Source organism: Mercenaria mercenaria, chromosome 9 (genome assembly GCF_021730395.1).
Source record: "Mercenaria mercenaria strain notata chromosome 9, MADL_Memer_1, whole genome shotgun sequence".
NCBI lineage: Eukaryota > Metazoa > Mollusca > Bivalvia > Venerida > Veneridae > Mercenaria > Mercenaria mercenaria.
The window spans coordinates 4,430,970-4,451,585 of record NC_069369.1 but is presented as its reverse complement, the minus strand read 5'-3'; the positions used below and the strand labels follow the sequence as shown (position 1 = coordinate 4,451,585).

Genomic DNA, 20,616 nt, shown 5'->3' with positions numbered 1-20,616 from the left:
CTAAGTTTCCATTGAAATAAAGTGCTGAATATATCAGTTATATAATCATTGCCCCTCGTTACATAACTTTTTTCTCTGTTACATATCTTAGTCTACTATATGATAAACATTTTACAGCAAAATGTTTCGGTTCCATGTCCCTACAACATCTGCAACGTTATTGCTTTAAATTAGACAGGCAGCACATTTTTTCCAAAAGAGTAAAAGTTACATTCATTGGTTGAAGAGATAAAGATCAAGAAGATTGATAATTTGAGAATTACCATTTATCATTTGACAAAAAGAATTTGTTTTTATCTTCTTCTCGTTCGCAACTACATTGTCAGACCAGTAGCTTTGACGAAACTTCTGGTTTGCCGCAGATCCTCAATGTCCCCATACAGTTTATGGTGCACTGAGGTATCTATCGGCCAAGTCGCAGCTCGCTCATGGTAATGCCTTTTTACATCTCCGAAGTATATGCTCGATCCGCAGTCTGATCTTCCTCACCATATGCACAAGTTGGCAATGGTGCCAGTCTGTATTTCTTGTACACGTGAGCATTGAGCTTAAAGTGCCCCGAGCAAAGCCTGACTAACATCACTTGTTCAAGGAGATGAAAAGCATCTTTCTCTATCCTTCGTCTCGTTAGTGCCTTGATGATGGTGACCTTCTTCTTGTAACTCACAGGTTTTGTTGGTTGTTCTGACTGAGCTTCTAGCTTAGCCAGTTGGTCTGCCTCTTCATTGCCTGCAAGCCCACAATGGATGTAATCCACTGAAGTGCAACTTTGCAGGTTATACACAGGCTCTGCATTCTCTTGGCTAGCGCGGAGCTTTATTGTTGATCAGAACTTCCATAACAGACAGTGCATATGTGAGAAAGACGACTAAGGAGCTTTCTTCTGCCGAGTCTTCAACCATTGGGACGGCCTTTGTGAGTGCTTCAGACTCTGCCTTATAATTGCTGCACTGTTTTCCTATGGCTGCATGTAGAGTTTTTATGACATTTAGCATTTTGTATACGGCATTTAGTATTTTGTATGTAGCATTTAGCATTAAGCTATTGACATTTAGCATTAACAACTTATTTAGCATTTGGCAGTTAGCATAGCGCATCGGTCCCCACTAACTGCGCAGGGACAATGAGCCCCAGTGTTACGAAGAGAAGTTCGCAAAGCATGTAAGATGATGTTAGATGATCTGTTTTTGCAATTCAAAATGTAGTTCCTGTTGTTGGTGAGATCTTGTATATGAGTCAGATAAGGATGTGACAGTTATAGCTTTGGCTTAGCTGTATTGCTTATTGTATTGAGAAAAGATCTAGATCACGTTCACTGTGAATTTCCATGACTATATATATATAAAGGTTATCGCTAAATGACAAATTTCATGGGAGTATTTCAGATGGTGATGTTTTTCAGACAGATAATGTTTCTTTAATATATGTAACCTAACATCTCAATATATATATTTCATTTTTGGTGAGGAGACATGTTATATTTAATGGCTATATATGTGTTTTTATATTATTGAAACGCTGTAAAGCACTGAAAATGAGGTCTCAAGATTTAATTTTTATATGAAACAAATGAAGAATGTAACCTTGTACCATTTCGGTATTTTCCCTATAAGCAAATTGATTCCAATATAGTGTGCATATTGTACCGGAACAGTCGTACAAAGTTGCAATAAAGAATAAATCCTAGCACTGAGACGTCTAGGAAAAATCCAAGCACTGAGACGTCTAGGATTTATTCAAGTTGCTCAATTTTAGTAAGTGGTAGTGTGTGAGGGTGGGGGGGATCAGGGGTTTGGCCATACGCAGTTATTCATAAACACTTGAAATAGTCCTATACTTACGTTCTGTTTGCTTTTTAAAACAAGATTATGGTATGTGTATGTTTTTCAATGTTTAGAATGTAAGTCATCTTAGTAAAATGATCATTTGGATTTCATTTTGTTTTTCAATTTGTCAATGAACTGTAAAGTGTTTTGTATATAAAATAACTAGAAATATGCGACTTATTGAAGCAACGGAGCCTGAATAAAAATGTATAAAGATAACATTGCAAACTGTCACTTTAACATATGTATTTTTTCTTTGTAACCGCATGCAGGGGATGTATATTGCTACTACAAATGTGCATGAAAGAAATACAGACATACTCTTTCAAAACATCGTATTTGCCTTTTATTTTTCCATCCGGTCTATATACAAAATATATAGTACTTGATAACATACCGATGTTGATATCTCCGGAAAGTGTATTGCATAATGCGAGATTTCAACAGAGTAACAACAAGTAGGCTCCTTTTAAAAAAGAAACCTAGGAGAGGTCCAGTGTTGCTCCTTTTAAAGTTATATCAGACACATAGGTAACAAATATTACCTAATTATTGTCTCTGGTTATATGATATGTTGTGCTATAGATGAGTTGCCCTGCTGCGGGTCACTGCGACCAATTAGGGGCCCAGGCACTTCCTAGTTAATACTGAATTTCATTTAAAAATGTTCAAAAGCTACCACTGCTAAAAGTGTACACTGAACTTGGCCCTGGTGAAAGCTGCCAAATTGGCACCTTACCATTTATGCGAGAACCTCGCCTGACAGGCTTGTTTGTCAACTGCCCCGTTCGTTTGGGACCAAGAGAATAGCTTCCGAGAAGATTTAGAAAAGCTTAAGAAAATCCCAATCGAACAGACGTCTGCCGGAAATGAAAAAAATATATCTTTTTTTTTTAAATATATATATTTTAAAGATAATCTAATTGTTAATGTGATGTTTGAAAAAGAAATTCCAAACATTTTATTTGTTCTAGTTTATAACTCAGTTTGTAAGGTATATATGTCGAATTGCCACCTTGTTTTGATCATGTGATTAACATCTCCGACTATCGGGTGGAAGACACAGAAGCTCAGAAGAATTTTTTTTATTCCGGAATATCTTCCAAATGGGGCAAACGAACCCGCCAGTTAAACAATAAGTTTGTTTTATTGAACGAAATACATTTTAACGTGATTCAGTTCATATGCAATCTTTGAAAACTGCGAACAAAGAATAGTTAATATATTATCTTTATATTTGTTTTGTTAATACCTGAACCGTTTCCAACATTTATAACAATAGTATTACACCATAATTCTTTCTTTCAAACGAACAGTTACTTTCGTCTTAGAGGATTTTAAAACGTACTTTTGCGCAAACGCATTGTACCATTTTAGACTGGCTCACCGTAATTTGTGCTAGAAAGTGAAATCTAACGCCATAACATTAGTAGATTAGTCTGAATTCTCCTAGTTTGAAAGCCAACACTATGGAGAGGTCTTGATAGACCTCTCCAATAACTGACCCACCCCTAAAATAAGAAATACGCAAAGCATTATTATTTTTTCGCAAATTTCATCGTACATTCTTTCTACATATACATTAGCACCACTTTGGTAGAACCGCTCTACACACACTGGAAGCCTTTACTCTAGGGCCAGTTTACTCCCATAATGGTTTCGCTGAATTATGAAGAGAAGTCCGGTAATATGACTAGTTATTAAAGAAACAGAAATATCAAATCTAATTTAAAAATACTTGCTTTCGTAACTGTAATAGTAAAAATATCAACGAAAAGGGGAACAATTTTATGCTTGCATTATAATATGTTAAGCGTATCAATACAATATTGACAGCTAACAAAAGGCAATGTCACAAAAACAATTTATCCACATGTTTTCCAATAATTAATTAAATAATCTTTGTTGTTTTTCATATAATATCTACTAAATATTCCCAGCCGATATTTAACGCATTATTAATTAACTTCATTGTCCATATGTATTGAAAAAGGAAGCGAATTAATAGCCTATATGGAATGCAATCTGCTGCATTATTACATAAAATGCCGTTAAACTGACGTCTCAAAATTTTTAGAGTTTTAATTGCATGCGTATTATATAACATTTTCAAGCCAAAAATCAGCAATAGTTGTAATTAAGTCCAGAAAACATTTTCTGATTAGAAAAAGACACCTTGTTAGTTTACAACTGAATGCACGTGCTTATTACTAAAATTGCACGTGCTGACGACAATTAAGAAATTTAATAAGATATTTAGAATATAATCACTGCAAACAATAGGTATTCATAACTTAATAAAAATATGAAAAAATCAAGTTTCTAGTACCATTGCTTTTTGAAATATGACAAAAGAAAGTTTTTTAGTTTCCGCGATTATCAGCTTCTGTAGCCGTTTCCATGGTTACGGCACACCACTAGATTTCTACGACCGATCTTAAAAGTCAGTTCTTACTTTACTTAATTGTTTTATCATAGTAAAAAAGTTTTGTATGATGGGTAAATTAAGTGTGGCATATATTTTGAAAGATTCCTCATATATAGAGCTTAGATATTTGGTGTGAAGCATTGCCTAGTGGACCTCTACCAAGTTTGTTCAAATCATGACCCCGGGGTCAAAATTGATATTTGATATTTGGTATGTAGCATCATCTAGTGGTCCTCTACCAAGATTGTTCAAATTATCTCCCTAGGGTCAAATATGGCCCCGCCCCGGGGGTCACATGGTTTATATAGACTTATATAGGGAAAACTTTGAAAATCTTCTTGTACAAAACCACATAGCCTAGGGCTTTGATATTTGGTATGTAGAATCATCTAGTGGTCCTCTACCAAGATTGTTCAAATTATCCCCCTAGGGTCAAATATGGCCCCACCCCGGGGGTCACATGGTTTATATAGACTTATATAGGAAAAAGCTTTAAAAATCTTCTTGTCAGAAACCATACGACCTAGGCTTTTGATATTTGGTATGATGCATTGTCTAGTAGTCCTCTACCAAAATTGTTCAAATTATGCCCCTGGGGTTAAAAGAGGCCCCGCCCTGGGGTCACTTAGTTATTATGTGAGTTATATAGGAAAAATACTTTAAAAAATCATCTGATCCTATTTCCAGGACTATTTAATTATAATTACCTGATGACCCCAAGTAATATGATGTCACTTGACTGTGACCTTGACCTATTGACCTACTTTCTTGTTTTTAGCTCACCTGTCACATAGTGACAAGGTGAGCTTTTGTGATCACGCAGCGTCCGTCGTCCGTCCGTGCGTGCGTGCGTCAGTCCGTCAGTCCGTAAACTTATGCTTGTGACCATTCTAGAGGTCACATTTTTTGTGGGATCTTTATGAAAGTTGGTCAGAATGTTCATCTTGATGATATCTAGGTCAAGTTCGAAACTGGGTCACGTGCCATCAAAAACTAGGTCAGTAGGTCTAAAAATAGAAAAACCTTGTGACCTCTCTAGAGGCCATAAATTTCACAAGATCTTCATGAAAATTGGTCAGAATGTTCATCTTGATGATATCTAGGTCAAGTTCGAAACTGGGTCACGTGCCTTCAAAAACTAGGTCAGTAGGTCTAAAAATAGAAAAACCTTGTGACCTCTCTAGAGGCCATATATTTCACAAGATCTTCATGAAAATTGGTCAGAACGTTCACCTTGATGATATCTAGGTCAAGTTCGAAACTGGGTCACGTGCCATCAAAAACTAGGTCAGTAGGTCAAATAATAGAAAAACCTTGCGACCTCTCTAAAGGCCATATTTTTCATGGGATCTGTATGAAAGTTGGTCTGAATGTTCATCTTGATGATATCTAGGTCAAGTTTGAAACTGGGTCACGTGCTGTCAAAAACTAGGTCAGTAGGTCTAAAAATAGAAAAACCTTGTGACCTCTCTAGAGGCCATATATTTCATGAGATCTTCATGAAAATTGGTCAGAATGTTCACCTTGATGATATCTAGGTTAAGTTCGAAAGTGGGTCACGTGCCATCAGAAACTAGGTCAGTAGGTCAAATAATACAAAAAACCTTGTGACCTCTCTAGAGGTTATATTTTTCATGGGATCTGTATGAAAGTTGGTCTGAATGTTCATCTTGATGATATCTAGGTCAAGTTCGAAAGTGGGTCAGGTGCCATCAAAAACTAGGTCAGTAGGTCAAATAATAGAAAAACCTTGTGACCTCTCTAAAGGCCATATTTTTCATGGGATCTGTATGAAAGTTGGTCTGAATGTTCATCTTGATTATATCTAGGTCAAGTTCGAAAGTGGGTCATGTGCCTTCAAAAAGTAGGTCAGTAGGTCAAATAATGAAAAAACGTTGTGACCTCTCTAGAGGCCATATTTTTCATGGGATCTGTATGAAAGTTGGTCTGAATGTTTATCAACTGGGTCATGTGGGAAGAGGTGAGCGATTCAGGACCATCATGGTCCTCTTGTTTAAGATACAGCCTGGAAATTTTGATGACATACACAGTTTTGCACACAAATCGTAAAACTGAATTTAATTGACCATGAATGTGATGTACTGACTTTCTTAATATTTTATCATCAGTTTGACATTTGAAACATGTAGCTCATATTACTCAGGTGAGCGATCCAGGGTCATCATGACCCTCTTGTACTTTAACATCTTCTCCTCTGAAACTACTGGTCAGAATAAAACCATTTGGTCTGTAGCATCCTGGTGAGGTCCTCTATCAAGTTTGTTCAAACGGGGGCATTTTTAAGCCCCTTTTAGGGGCTGCTAGAGCTTAAAATAGAGAAACCTTTAAAGGTGGTCAATCACATTTAATCAACATTTAATGACATTTTTTACTTTTTGTATATTCTGGTAGAGAATTATTTAAGAAATAAAAAGACTGATTACATAGAGTTAGATTCCTATTTGAAATGTATATTTTATTATTTTTATAAAATTTTGTAATTACTCCCCTTTAATATGAAAGTATATAAAAAGCTGGGTATTTCTTTTTATTTCGATACAATGTCTAGTTTTACATTTGCATTTGATAGACATATCAACTATTGAACAATCTGAACCAAAATGCAAGTTTTAAAGCTGTGTGTAGCTTCTGAATTCATTTATTTCCAATCTATCTTGGTTGCGCAACCAAGATAGGCAAAGGGAGGTAATAATAATTTTTCAAACTTGCGTTTCTAATGAATTCCATCTAAATACATAATTTTTAATGCAAATATTTTACAAATAATTTAAATATATTACAATATGTCTAATATTTATACATTTCCTTAGGCAAAGTATGTTTATCAAATTTATACTTGTGATAAAATAACTCTATCTTGGTTGGGCAACCAGGATAGGAAAATGAAATTTTAAAAATACCTCCAGTGAAAATTTAATTTGTATTAAGTGTTAAGTGAACATAAATGAGTGTAAATGATCAGATGCTAAAGTTTCAAACAAATCCGTTACATGGCCAAAATCTGATTATCCACCTTTAAACAACTTCTTCTCATGAACCACTTGATGGGTCTTCATCAATCTTGGTCTGTAGCATCATTATAAGGTCCTCTCCCAAGGTTGTACAAATAGGGGCACTTGGCCCCTAAAAATGCCGCTAGAGCTAAAGAATAGAAAAACCTTTTAAACAACTTCTTTTCATGAACTGCTTGATGGATCTTCATCAAACTTGGTCTGTAGCATCATTTTAACGTCCTTCCAATTTTGTTCAAATGGGGGCACTTAGCCCCTTTAAGGGACCGCTAGAGCTAAAGAATAGAAAAACCTTTAAATGACTTCTTTTCATGAACCGCTTGATGGAACTTCATCAAACTTGGTCTGTAGCAGTATTATAAAGTCCTCTCCCAAGTTTGTTCAAATGGGGGTATTTGGCCCCTTTTACGGGCTGGTAGAGCTAAAAATAGAAATACATTTAAACAACTTGTTAACATCAACCGCTGGATTTATCTTCATCAAACTTAGTCTTTAGCATCATTATATGGTCCTCTATCAATGGGGGCACTTGGCCCCTTTTAGGGGCTGCTAGAGCTAAAAGTAGAAATAACTTTAAACAACTTCTTCTCATGAACTGCTTGATGGATCTTCATCAGACTTGGTCTGTAGCATCGTTATATGGTCCTCTCCCAATTTTTAGCTCACCTGTCACGAAGTGACAAGGTGAGCTATTGTGACCGCTTGATGTCCGTCGTGTGTCGTACGTTGTGCGTCAACAATTTGTAAAAAAATCCTCTTCTTGAAAACTACTGGGCAGAATTTCACCAAACTTCACAGGAATGATCCTTGGGTGGCCCCTTTTCAAAATTTTTAAAAAAATTGAATTCCATGCAGAACTGGTTGCCATGGCAACAAAAAGGAAAAACTTTAAAAATCTTCTCCTTAAAAACCAGAAGCCCTAGAGCTTAGATATTTAGTGTGAAGCATTGCCTAGTGGACCTCTACCAATTTTGTTCAAATCATGACCCTGGGGTCAAAGTTGACCCCGCCCCAGGGTTCACTTGATTTTACATAGGAAAATTATAAAAAAAACCTTCTTCTCAAAAACCAGAAGTCCTAGAGCTTAGATATTTGGTGCAAAGCATTGCCTAGTGGACCTCTACCAAGTTTGTTCAAATCATGAACCGGGGTCAAAATTGACCCTGCCCCAGGGGTCATTTGATTTTACATAGGAAAATCTTCAAAATTTTTCTAAAAATAAACCAAAAGGCCTAGAGCTTAGATATGTCAGATGTAGCATTGCCTAGGGGACCTCTACAAAATTTGTTCAAATCATGACCTCGGGATCAAAATTGACCCCGCCCCAGGGGTCACTTGATTTTACATAGGAAAATCTTAAAAAATCTTCTCCTCAAAAACCAGAAGCCCTAGAGCTTAGATATTTGACATGTAGCATTGCCTAGTGGACCTCTACTAAAGTTGTTCAAATCATGACCCATAGGTCAAAATTTACCCCGCCCTAGGGGTCACTTGATTTTACATAGGAAAATCTTCAAAAATTTTCTAAAAATAAAGCTGAAGGCCTAGAGCTTAGATATTTCACTTGTAGCATTGCCAAGTGGACCTCTACAAAATTTATTCAATCATGTCCCCCGGGGTTAAAATTGACTCCGCCCAGGGGGTCACTTGATTTTACTTAGGAAAATCTTTAAAAAAGTTCTAAAAATAATCCAGAAGGCCTAGATCTTAGATATTTGACGTGTAGCATTGCCTAGTAGACTTCTACATATTTTTTTCAAATTATGACCCCCGGGGTCAAATTGACCCCGCCCCATGGGGTTACTTGATTGTACATAGAAAAATCTTCAAAATTTTCTAAAAATAAACCAGAAGAGCTTAAGATATTTGACATGTAGCATTACCTAGTGGACCTCTTCAAAAATCTTTCAAATCTTGACCCCCCCAGGGTCAAATTGACCCAGCCCCAGGGGTTACTTTATTTTATGTTACTATAAATAGCTTATTTAGTAACTTCTTTATTATTGGCCGTAGGTAAAAACCAAGACCACTTTTCTGTGGAACAACATGGATAGTACCTCCAATTTTTAGGTGTATTTTGACATATCTGTACCTTAAAGAAAATTTCAACTATATTTACTCATGATTCTTTTGATTGATCTTGATTATGATTTTTTGACCTTCTTGTCCTGATGTGCAATGATAACAGGTGAGCGATATAGGGCCATTATGGCCCTCTTGTTTCAAATGAGGGCACTTGGCCCCTTCTAGAGGCCGCTAGAGCTAAAAATAGAAAAAACCTTGAAACAACTTCTTCTCATGAATTTTGTTCAAATGGGGGCACTTGGCCCCTTTTAGGGGCCGCTAGAGCTAAAAATAGAAATACGTTTAAACCACTTCTTATCATAAACTGCTTGATTGATCTTCATCAACTTGGTCTGTAGCATCATTATATGGTCCTCTCCAAAGTTTGTTCAGATGGGGGCAATTTGCCCCTTTTAGGGGTTGCTGGGGCTGAAAATAGAAATACCTTAAAATGACTTCTTCTCATGAACCGCTTGATTGATCTTCATCAAACTTGGTCTGAAGCATCATTATATGGTCCTCTCCCAATTTTGTTCAAATGGGGGCTCTTAGCCCCTTTTAGGGGCAGCTAGAGCTAAAAATAGAAATACCTTTAAACGACTTCTTAGCATGCACCTTTTGATGGATCTTCATTAAAATTGGTCTTTGGCATCATTATATTGTCCTCTCCCAAGTTTGTTAATCCCCCGCCACAAATGGTGGGGGTTATAGGAATGGTGTCCATCCATCCGTCCTTCTATCCTTCCGTAAACATTTTGTGTCCACTCTGTATCTCCTAAACCCCATGAAGGATTTCATGAAACTTGGGTCAAATGATCACCTCATCAAGGCAATGTGCAAAACCCATGAGTGAGCCATGTCGGATCAAGATCAAGGTCACAACTCAAGGACAAAGGTTTGAGCCTTTCATTTCATGTCCCCTCTGTATCTCCTAAACCCCTTGAAGGATAATCATGAAACTTGGGTCAAATGATCACCTTATCAAGACAATGTGCAGAATCCATGAGTCAGCCATGTCGGCTCAATTTCAAGGTCACAACTGAAGGTCAAAGTTTTGAGGCTACCATTTTGTTTCAGTATCTCTTAAACCTCTTGAAGGATAATTATGAAACTTGGATTAAATGATCACCTCATCAAGACCATGTGCAGAACTCATGAGTCAGCCATGTTGGATCAAGGTCAAGGTCACAGCTAAAGGTCAAAGGTTTGAGCCTTCCATTTTGTGTCCGCTCTGTATCAGTGTGCAGAATCCATGAGTCAGCCATGTCGGCTCAAGGTCAAGGTCACAACTCAAGGTCAAAGGTTTGAGGCTACCATTTTGTTTCAGTATCTCTTAAACCTCTTGAAGGATAATTATGAAACTTGGATTAAATGATCACCTCATCAAGACGATGTGCAGAACTCATGAATCAGCCATGTTGGATCAAGGTCAAGGTCACAACTAAAGGTCAAAGGTTTGAGCCTTCTATTCTGTGTCCGCTCTGTATCTCCTAAACCCCTTGAAGGATTTTCATCAAACTTGGTCAAATGATCATCTCATCAAGATGATGCACAGAATTGATGAGTCAGCCATGCCAGCTCAAGGTGAAGGTCACAACTTAGAGTCAAAGGTTTGAGCCTTCCATTTTGTGTTCATTCTGTTTCTCCGAATCCCCTTGAAGGATTTACATTAAACTTGGGTCACATGACTGCCTTGTTTGAATGGGGGCACTTGGCCCCTTATATGGGCCGCTAGAGCTAAAAATAGAAATACCTTCTAAATAATTTCTTGTCATGACCTGCTTGATGGATCTTCATCAAACTTGGTAAGTAGCATAATTATACGGTCCTCTCCCAAATTTGTTCAAATGGGGGCACTTGGCCCCTTTTAGGGGCCGCTAGAGGTAAAAATAGAAATACTTTTAAAAGTCTTTTTGCCCCTGGGGTGAAAAGAGACCCTGCCCTGGGGGTCACTTGTTATATGTTTGTTTGTTTGTTTTGGGTTTAACGCCGTTTTTCAACAGTATTTCATGTAACGGCAGGCAGTTAACCTAACCAGTGTTCCTGGATTCTGTACCAGTACAAACTTGTTCTCCGCAAGTAACTGCCAACTTCCCCACATAAATCAGAGGTGGAGGACTAATGATTTCAAACACAATGTCATTTATCAAGTAGTCACGGAGAACATACGCCCCGCCCGAGGATCGAACTCGCGATCCCAGGATCCGTAGACCAACACTCTGAGCTAAGCGGGCGGGCTCACTTGTTATATGAGTTATATAGAAAAAATACTTTAAAAATTATCAAATCATATTTTATAGACTGTTTAATTATAATTACCTGATGACCCCAAGTAATTAGGGGTCACCTGACTATGACCTTGACCTACTTTCTTGTTTTTTAAAGATACAGCTTTGAAATTTGGATAACATGTACAGTTTTGCACACGGATCATAACATTGTCTTTTAGTGACCATAAATGTGACCTACTGACCTTTATTAATATTTTAGTATCAGTTTGTCATTTGAAACATGTAGCTCATATAGCTCAGGCGAGCGATCCAGGGTCATCATGACCCTCTTGTTATCCCCCGACGAAAGTCAGAGAGATATAGTTTTGGCGTTGTCTGTCCTGCCCGTCTTTCCGTCTGTCCGTCCGGAGCCATGTCTAGGAAATGGTTGGGAATATTTATATAAAACTTCATATACATGTTCACCACTATAAGCTCTTGCAGCCCATCAAGTTTCAGTCAGATTGCCCTATTAACACCAGAGTTATGGCCCTTAGAAGTTTCTAGTGTTAACAATATAGGGTACTATAAATATGGCAATTTCTGCATCATAACTTTTGATATATTTGACCTAGAACTATGAAACTTAAACAGAATTTAGATCACCATAATGTGGTTGTGTACACACAATCTCCTTCGGATTTATATGTAAATTAAGAGTTATTGCCCTTTAATTGTATAAACATCCACATATTTGTACATAACAAACTTACCATTTGGTAGAGTTTCATTAAATTTCTTTCATTCTTTCCCATGAACATTTATTGTAAACATGTGATGTTGTGTACCCACACCTGGTCACCCCCTTAGCTTGATCACACCCCTCCCCCTCCCTTCACCCCTCCCCCCCAAAAAAATCATTCCTTATTTTAGATATTTTTTTCAAACAAATTTTATATACATGGTCACCACTATGAGGTTATGGGGCCCATCAAGTTTCAGTTAGATTGCCCAAGTAACACCAGAGTTATGGCCCTTAGAAGTTTCTAGTGTTAACTTATAATATGGAGTACTTATAGATCTGTAGATATGGCAATTTCTGCATCATAACTTTTGATATATTTGACCTTGAGCTTTGAAACTTGAACAGGATTTAGAGCACTATAATGTGGTTGTGCACACACAATTTCATATGAATTTCTTTTGTAACTTCGGAGTTTCTGCCCTTTAATTGTCTAAAAATCCACATATTTGTACATAACAAACTTACCATTTGGCAGAATTTCATTAAATTTCTGTCATTCTTTTCTATGAACATTTATTATAAACATGTGAAGTTGCACACCCATACCTTGTCATCCACTTGCCTTGGTCACACCCTCTTCCCTTCCCAACCCCCATCCCCACCCTCAAATTTTTTTATTTTTTTTATTCCTTATTTTAGATTTTTTTCAAACGTTCCATGAATATTTATCAACATGCAACTTGTACCATTACCCTACCTTGCTCCTCCACCCAGTCTTGCCCACCATTGATCATGCATCCTCTGCCCCCACCCCACTTCACCCATTTTTATACGCCCGTTTGAAAAACGGGATGTATTATGGGAACGCCCCTGGCGGGTGGATGGGCAGGCGGGCGGCGTCCACAGACTTTGTCCAGAGCATATCTTCTACATGCATGGAGGGATTTTGATGAAACTTGGCACAGTTGTTCACCATCATGAGACAGAGTGTCATGCGCAAGAACCAGGTCCCTAGGTCTAAGGTCAACGTCACACTTAGAGGTCAAAGGTCAAATTCAAGAATGACTTTGTCCGGAGCATATCTTCTTCATGCATGGAGGGATTTTGATGAAAGTTGACACAATTGTTCATCATCATGAGAAGGAGTGTCGTGCGCAAAAACCAGGACCCTAAGTCTAAGGTCAAGGTCACACTAAGAGGTCAAAGGATACAAGAATGAAAACTTTGTCCAGAGCATTTCTTCTTCATGCATAGAGGGATTTTGATATAACTTGGCAAAAATATTCACCACCATGAGGCGGAGTGTCTTGCGCAAGAACCAGGTCTCTAGGTCTAAGGTCAAGGTCACACTTAGAGGTCAAAGGATACAAGAATGAAAACCTTGTCCAGAGCATTTCTTCTTCATCCATAGAGGGATTTTGCTATAACTTAGCACAAATGTTCACCACCACGAGACGTAGTGTAATGCACAAGAACCAGGTCCCTAGGTCTAAGGTCAAGGTCACACTTAGAGGCCAAAGGTCAGATACAAGAATGACTTTGTCCGAAGCATTTCTTCTTCATGCATTGAGGGATTTTGATGTAACTTAACACAATTATACACCATCATGAGACGAAGTGTCATGCACAGTTACCTTCTTTAGAATTACTTCCCTTTGTTGTTACTATAAATAGCTTATATTGTAACTTTTTCATTACTAGTTGTAGGGAAAAATCGAGACCACTTTCCTGTAGTACAACATGCATGCTACATCCAATTTTGAGGTGTATTTTGACCAGTCTCTACCTGGTAAAGACTTTTATGTTGACTTACAATTTTTTTTTTTTTTTTTTTTTTTTTATAAACATTAAACTTCCCTTAGTTGTTACTATAAATAACTTATATTGTAACTTTTTTTTATAATTGACCATAGGGAAAAACCAAAACCACTTTTCTGTGGTACAACATAGATGTTACTTTCCAATTTTAGGTGTATTTTAAGGTATCTCTACCTGGTAATGAGTTTTTTTGTAGACTTAGAAAAACAAAACACTTGCAGTGATTACTAAACAACCACAAAATTAAAATACCATTTGCAAATACAGGTGCTAGAGTAAAGAAATTTGCTGTGACGGGCGTATATTGTGACATTCTTGCACTCTTGTTTTTTGTGGACTTAGAAAAAAAAAAGAATTACAATAATTTCTAAAAAAAACATTGTAAACAACTACAAAATTAAAATTCCATTTGCAAATACAGGTGCTAGTGTAAAGAAATTTGTTGTGACTGGCTTATATTGTGACATTCTGGCACTTTTGTTTTTGTTGTTTTTTTGTTTTTCATTTTTAATTTTCCATCCATATACATGTATATATTTCCATTGCTTTTCTTTTTTTTTTTTAAAAATGTTCAAACCTTCAACATGTTGAGTTGTGACTGCACAAACCTTGCCCTCAGCCATGTTCAAGATATCTTACTTGACTGTGTTCTAATAAGAACATCTGTTCTTTTAAGTTCAAATGTACATTTTAAACAACAACACCTGGTGCCAAACCACTCAAAGACAATATTTCATTCCAGTTATACTTCAAGCTCACATTTCAATTAACTGCATTTAATTGTAAAAGCTAAGCTTATTACAGTAAGCATATCCCATTCAAAATAAATTCTTTAGTCAGGATCAAAGTATCATACATTTATTATGTACTCTTTAATTAAACAATAAATTTTGTTTTCTGTTAAAATTGATTTTGACTAAAGAAATTATTTGCTTCTTATTGACATTCTTAACTTTTTGCTGGATATATTTTTTTGCCATTCCTCACCACAAACCCTTTCGGCGGGGGATACCAATTCATCGAATTTGCTTAATTTAATTTTTATGCCCCCGAAGGGAGGCGTATAGTTTTTGAACCGTCTGTCGGTCTGTCAGTCTGTCGGTCTGTCAATCTGTCGGTCTGTCAGTCTGTCCGCAATTTTCGTGTCCGGTCCATATCTTTGTCATCGATGGATGGATTTTCAAATAACTTGGCATGAATGTGTACCACAGTAAGACGACGTGTCGTGCGCAAGACCCAGGTCCGTAGCTCAAAGGTCAAGGTCACACTTAGACATTAAAGGATAGTGCATTGATGGGCGTGTCCGGTCCATATCTTTGTCATCGATGGATGGATTTTCAAATAACTTGGCATGAATGTGTACCACAGTAAGATGACATGTGGCGCGCAAGACCCAGGTCCGTAGCTCAAAGGTCAAGGTCACACTTAGACATTAAAGGATAGTGCATTGATGGGCGTGTCCGGTCCATATCTTTGTCATCGATGGATAGATTTTCAAATAACTTGGCATGAATGTGTACCACAGTAAGACGACATGTCGCGCGCAAGACCCAGGTCCGTAGCTCAAAGGTCAAGGTCACACTTAGACTTTAAAGGATAGTGCATTGATGGGCGTGTCCGGTCCATATCTTTGTCAACCATGGATGGATTTTCAAATAACTTGGCATGAATGTGTACCACAGTAAGACGACGTGTCGCGCGCAAGACCCAGGTCCGTAGCTCAAAGGTCAAGGTCACACTTAGACGTTAAAGGTCATTTTTCATGATAGTGCATTGATGGGCGTGTCCGGTCCATATCTTTGTCATTCATGCATGGATTTTAAAATAACTACGCATGAATGTGTGACACAGTAAGACGACGTGTCGCGCGCAAGACCCAGCTCCGTAGGTCAAAGGTCCTAAACTCTAACATCGGCCATAAGTACTCATTCAAAGTGCCATCGGGGGCATATGTCATCCTATGGAGACAGCTCTTGTTTTTTTGTTGTTTTTTTTTAAATTCTTTTTTAAATTTAATGCTTTGTAACAAGCAAGATCTAATTAGGTCAAAGATGGCCTCAGGTGAGGGAGTACTTCTCTTGTACCTAATGATACATGTATTAATTTCTTACTTTAAGCCGAATCATCCTAACCCTGGCAGTTGGTACAGGGGAATTACAAGAACAGCATTCCTGCCAGACAACCAAGAAGGGAGAAAAATACTTCAAATGTTAGACACAGCATTTAAGAGGAAACTTGTATTTACAATTGGAAGTTCAAGAACTACAGGCCAGGAAGGTGTCATAACATGGAATGACATACATCACAAGACAGATCACAGACCCAACACACAGTAGGCCCTATATTTGTTCCAAGCAAAATCACTTAGTTTTTAGGCTGGCGATATTCGCCAGACTATTATAACCATACATCGAGTTTCTGTAAAGTTCAACAGGTGCTGAGACTGACAACACAAAATATAATTTCATGCGCAATTCAAATAGTCCGCCACGTTAATCAGTTTTGCCATAGAATTGTATAAAGATTGTTAAACTTACCTGTTTCAATAGATCTACTTGCGCAAACATGTTATAATAATGTTTTATTTTTCTAACGGTAAATACTTGAAAGATAACATTAGAAAATATTACATAATGATGGTAAATTAATTCGCCTCCATGAATGAAAATGTCCGTATGAATGGAACTAACTCAACGTTGACCGCTTCGTTATAGATTATGACCTCGGTCTATAAGGAGCTAAGTAAACAAACGCTGGTTCCGAGAAACAATACTGCGCATTATTCGACGACCTGACATAACGTGGAAAATAAGAAATATGAAATATCAATTAAAATGAACTTATAGTGATATGAGTTATGTCAGGTCTTATATTTTACCAAATATTTTTCTAAATGAAACCTCAAAATATTGCGTAACAATTGTAAAACACAAAATAAAATTGGCGATAACATTTTTTCTGGGGAGCCTCGAGTAAAAGGATTTAATCGGAAAGAAATTAAGCTCCAACTTTTGAAAATTATGACCTTGCTCTATGCATTCATAAAGAACTATAGGGCAGAAGTAAAACCTACCTATATACATTTATTCAAAACTTTGTAAAAATAAATGCAAAATCAAGAACTTTTACAAATGTAATTAAGTATTTTTCAAAGATGTCTAAACATTCACCCTTCAGGTCAAATTCATTTGAAACAGCAAGAAATGACTAAGAAATGGCTAATCAAATAAAACATTTCCGCTTTTGAACGACAGATCAATGATAATATGTCTTAAAAAAAACAACAGTTTATCTTACTCAAAAAAAGAAAAATAGTGAACAAAGTTTGGTTCTAGTAGGGTTTGAACCTACGCCCTCCTGAAAAATTAAAGTAATCTCATGGTAGGAATTGAATACTCTTCAAAAAATACATTATTACGGGTACGTCAATTTTCCTAACTATCGTATTAAGGAAGCAACATGACTAGACAATAATCATTTCACAGTCCGGTTTATAGCGGGGTTCGAGCCCAAAATTTCCCTCATACCGACAAGAAAATCGCCCCATTTGATCAATGTTCATACATTCACACATAATGTGTGTGTTGGGTGGGGGATTGCATATCGAAATATAGATGTTGTGTTTGTTACCTTTATATTTTATCTGATATCATGTCCCTCAATGTTTATTATCGCTTCGTAAGAAACATATATTAACGGTTATGGCACGCCAATTGTCCAATAATAACGTTAACACAGGTTTACGGTAAAAAAGTAGAATTAACAATTACAGATAAATAAGGGTTTTCGAACGTAAAACCAGGTTTTTCTAATACTTACCCATATTTTCGGGCGAAAACACGCCCGTGAACCCAGGTTTCGACTAAGGTTATTCAATTGAACTTTGAATTTCAGCCGTTATTTTAAGTTCACGAGCGTAAACCTATGTTTACAGGAGTAAACCAGGGTTCTCGGGTGTAAACCATAGCTTACGAACGTGAACATATGTTAGCGAACGAGAACTTAGGTTTACGACCGTGAACATGGGTTTTCAACCGTAAACATAGGTTGACGCTGGTGAACATAGGATAATGACCAAAAATCATAGTTTTGTTTGAGAAACCAAGTTTTTCTAACTTAAACCTACGTTCACGTTCATAAACTATGGTTCACGCTCATAAACCCAAGTTCATGGTCGTAAACATAGGTTTACGTCCGTATACAATGGTTCTCGGCAATCAGATTATCCAACAGTTACATTCTTTGTCAAAAAACTATGATTATCGAATACTAACATAAATTTTCGAGCGAACAAACAGTATAACGGGCTTAAACTATAGTTTGCTCTCTTGGACCCATGTTTACGTCCGATAAACTAGGTTTCTCGATTGAACTTTAACTTGGATGCACAAGTTAATCAAGATCACAACAATACCCTATGCTCGCCTTAGTTTAATATGGAAAACCCATAATATCTAAGATTTTGCAAACATCTTTCCCGCACAGTTTTCATTCAGTGTTTTGTGGTAGCCAGCCTTTCTGTACTTTCAGTACTTTGATTTTAGCATACAATTTTCATTATAATCTGTGCTCAGAGTGAGTAAATGTGATCCCCTGTGTCCATTTTCCTGTCAGTAACAATTTTTCTGTTAATACTCTAGAAGTCACAATGTTGTCCCACTGAAACTTGATCAGAATATTTGCCATAATAAAACCTTGGATGAGTTTGATATTGGATCACACTGGATCTGAAACCAGACCACTTTGTCAAGTTACAAAAAAAAGCCTGTTTACACTTTTAGAGGTCACATTTTTTTATCTCACCTTTATGAAGCTTGTCAGAATGTTTGTCTTTATGAAATCTAAATCAAGGTTGAAAATTGGTCACCTTTGTCACTACAAATAATAGAAAAAAATGATTATTGAAAAATCTGCATAACACATTACAGGTCACATGTTCTAATTGATCTTCATGAAACTTCATTAGAATATTTGCCTTTATAAATTTTAGATGCAATATGAAACTTTTTATGCTCCCAAAGGTGGGCATATTAAAATTGCACTGTCTGTCCGTCCATCCATGTGTGTGAGCACACGATTGGTACCTTAGGTGGTAGGAGGTGTGGCCTAGGACAATAGAAATCCTTTGTATTCATTCGGTAACCACTTAATTCTTTTGTGCCTTAAGTGTTCATGTACCACCTAATACATGAATTGTATGGGCGTCTGTGCGGTAAATTCTTGTCCGGGCTGTAACTCTTCCATCCATAAAGGGATTTTGAAATAACTTGGCATAAATGTTCACCATAATGAGACGACATGTCATGCGTAAGATCCAGACCCCTAGCTCCAAGGTCAAGGTCACAGAGGTCAAATGTTAACATGGTCTGTTTCATGTCCGGTCCATAACTGTGCCATCCATGAAGGGATTTTGAAACAACTTGGCATAAATGTTTATGCTAATGAGAAGACATGTCATGTGCAAGACCCAGACCCCTAGCTCCAAGGTCACACTTAAAGATCAAAGATAACAGGGTATGTTTCGTGTCCGGTCCTATCATAACTCTGCCATTCATTAAGGGATTTTGAAATTACTTGGCATAAATGTTCCTCATAATAAGATGACATGTCATGAGCAAGACCCAGACCCCTAGCTCCAAGGTCAAGGTCACTCTTAGAGGTCAAAGGTTAACATGGTCTATTTCTTGTCTGGTCTATAACTCTGCCATTTATCAAGGGATTTGAAAATAATTTGACACAAATGTTAACCATATTGAGAAGATGTTTCATGCTTATGACCCAGGCCTCTTAGGTCAAGGTCACAAAATGATATGTGATTTTTTTGCGCATACAACTTTGGCATTCTTGGGCATATTTTTGGGGCATTTTTCACCAATAGTGACAGCTCTTGTTCTTTTTCTTTATGAATTCTTGTCAAAACATTTGTTTTAATGAGCTGTAGTACTTCCAAAACTTACGATCATCTGCAGGGCTTGTTTTTAGCCCACCATCATCAGATGGTGGGCTATTCAAATCACTCTGCGTCCGTAGTCCGTCGTCCTTCCGTCCGTCCGTCAGTTCGTCCGTTAACAATTTCTCATTATCGCATCTCCTCAGAAACTACCAGGGGGATTTTGACCAAACTTTGTCAGAATGATGTATTGGTACCCTAGTTATGTCCCCCTGAAAATCAGACTGGTTCAACAATTTTTTAGTGAGTTATGGCCCTTTGTTTATTTCTATAATTTACAAAGATTTATATAGGGAAAAACTTTGAAAATCTTCTTGTCCAAAACCACAGAGCCTAGGGCTTTGATATTTGGTATGAAGCATCATCTAGTGGTCCTCTACTAAGATGATTCAAATTATTTCCCTGGGGTCTAATATGGCCCCGCCCTGGGGGTCACTTGGTTTATATAGACTTATATAGGGAAAAACTTCGAAAAACATCTTGTTCAAAACCACAGGGCCTAGGGCTTTGATATTTTGTATGTGACATCATCTAGTGGTCTTC

At 37.2% G+C, this 20,616-nt stretch overlaps 1 protein-coding gene across 1 annotated transcript in view; it reads left to right on the top strand.

The window, feature by feature from the left end:
* LOC128559648 (probable E3 ubiquitin-protein ligase DTX3) overlaps nt 1-20,616 on the top strand; it is a 104,815-nt gene that overhangs the window by 36,822 nt on the left and 47,377 nt on the right. Inside the window, exon 4 of the mRNA XM_053551957.1 lies at nt 16,241-16,455. Coding sequence (XP_053407932.1) covers nt 16,241-16,455 — 215 coding nt within the window. The remainder of the gene's footprint in view (nt 1-16,240; nt 16,456-20,616) is intronic.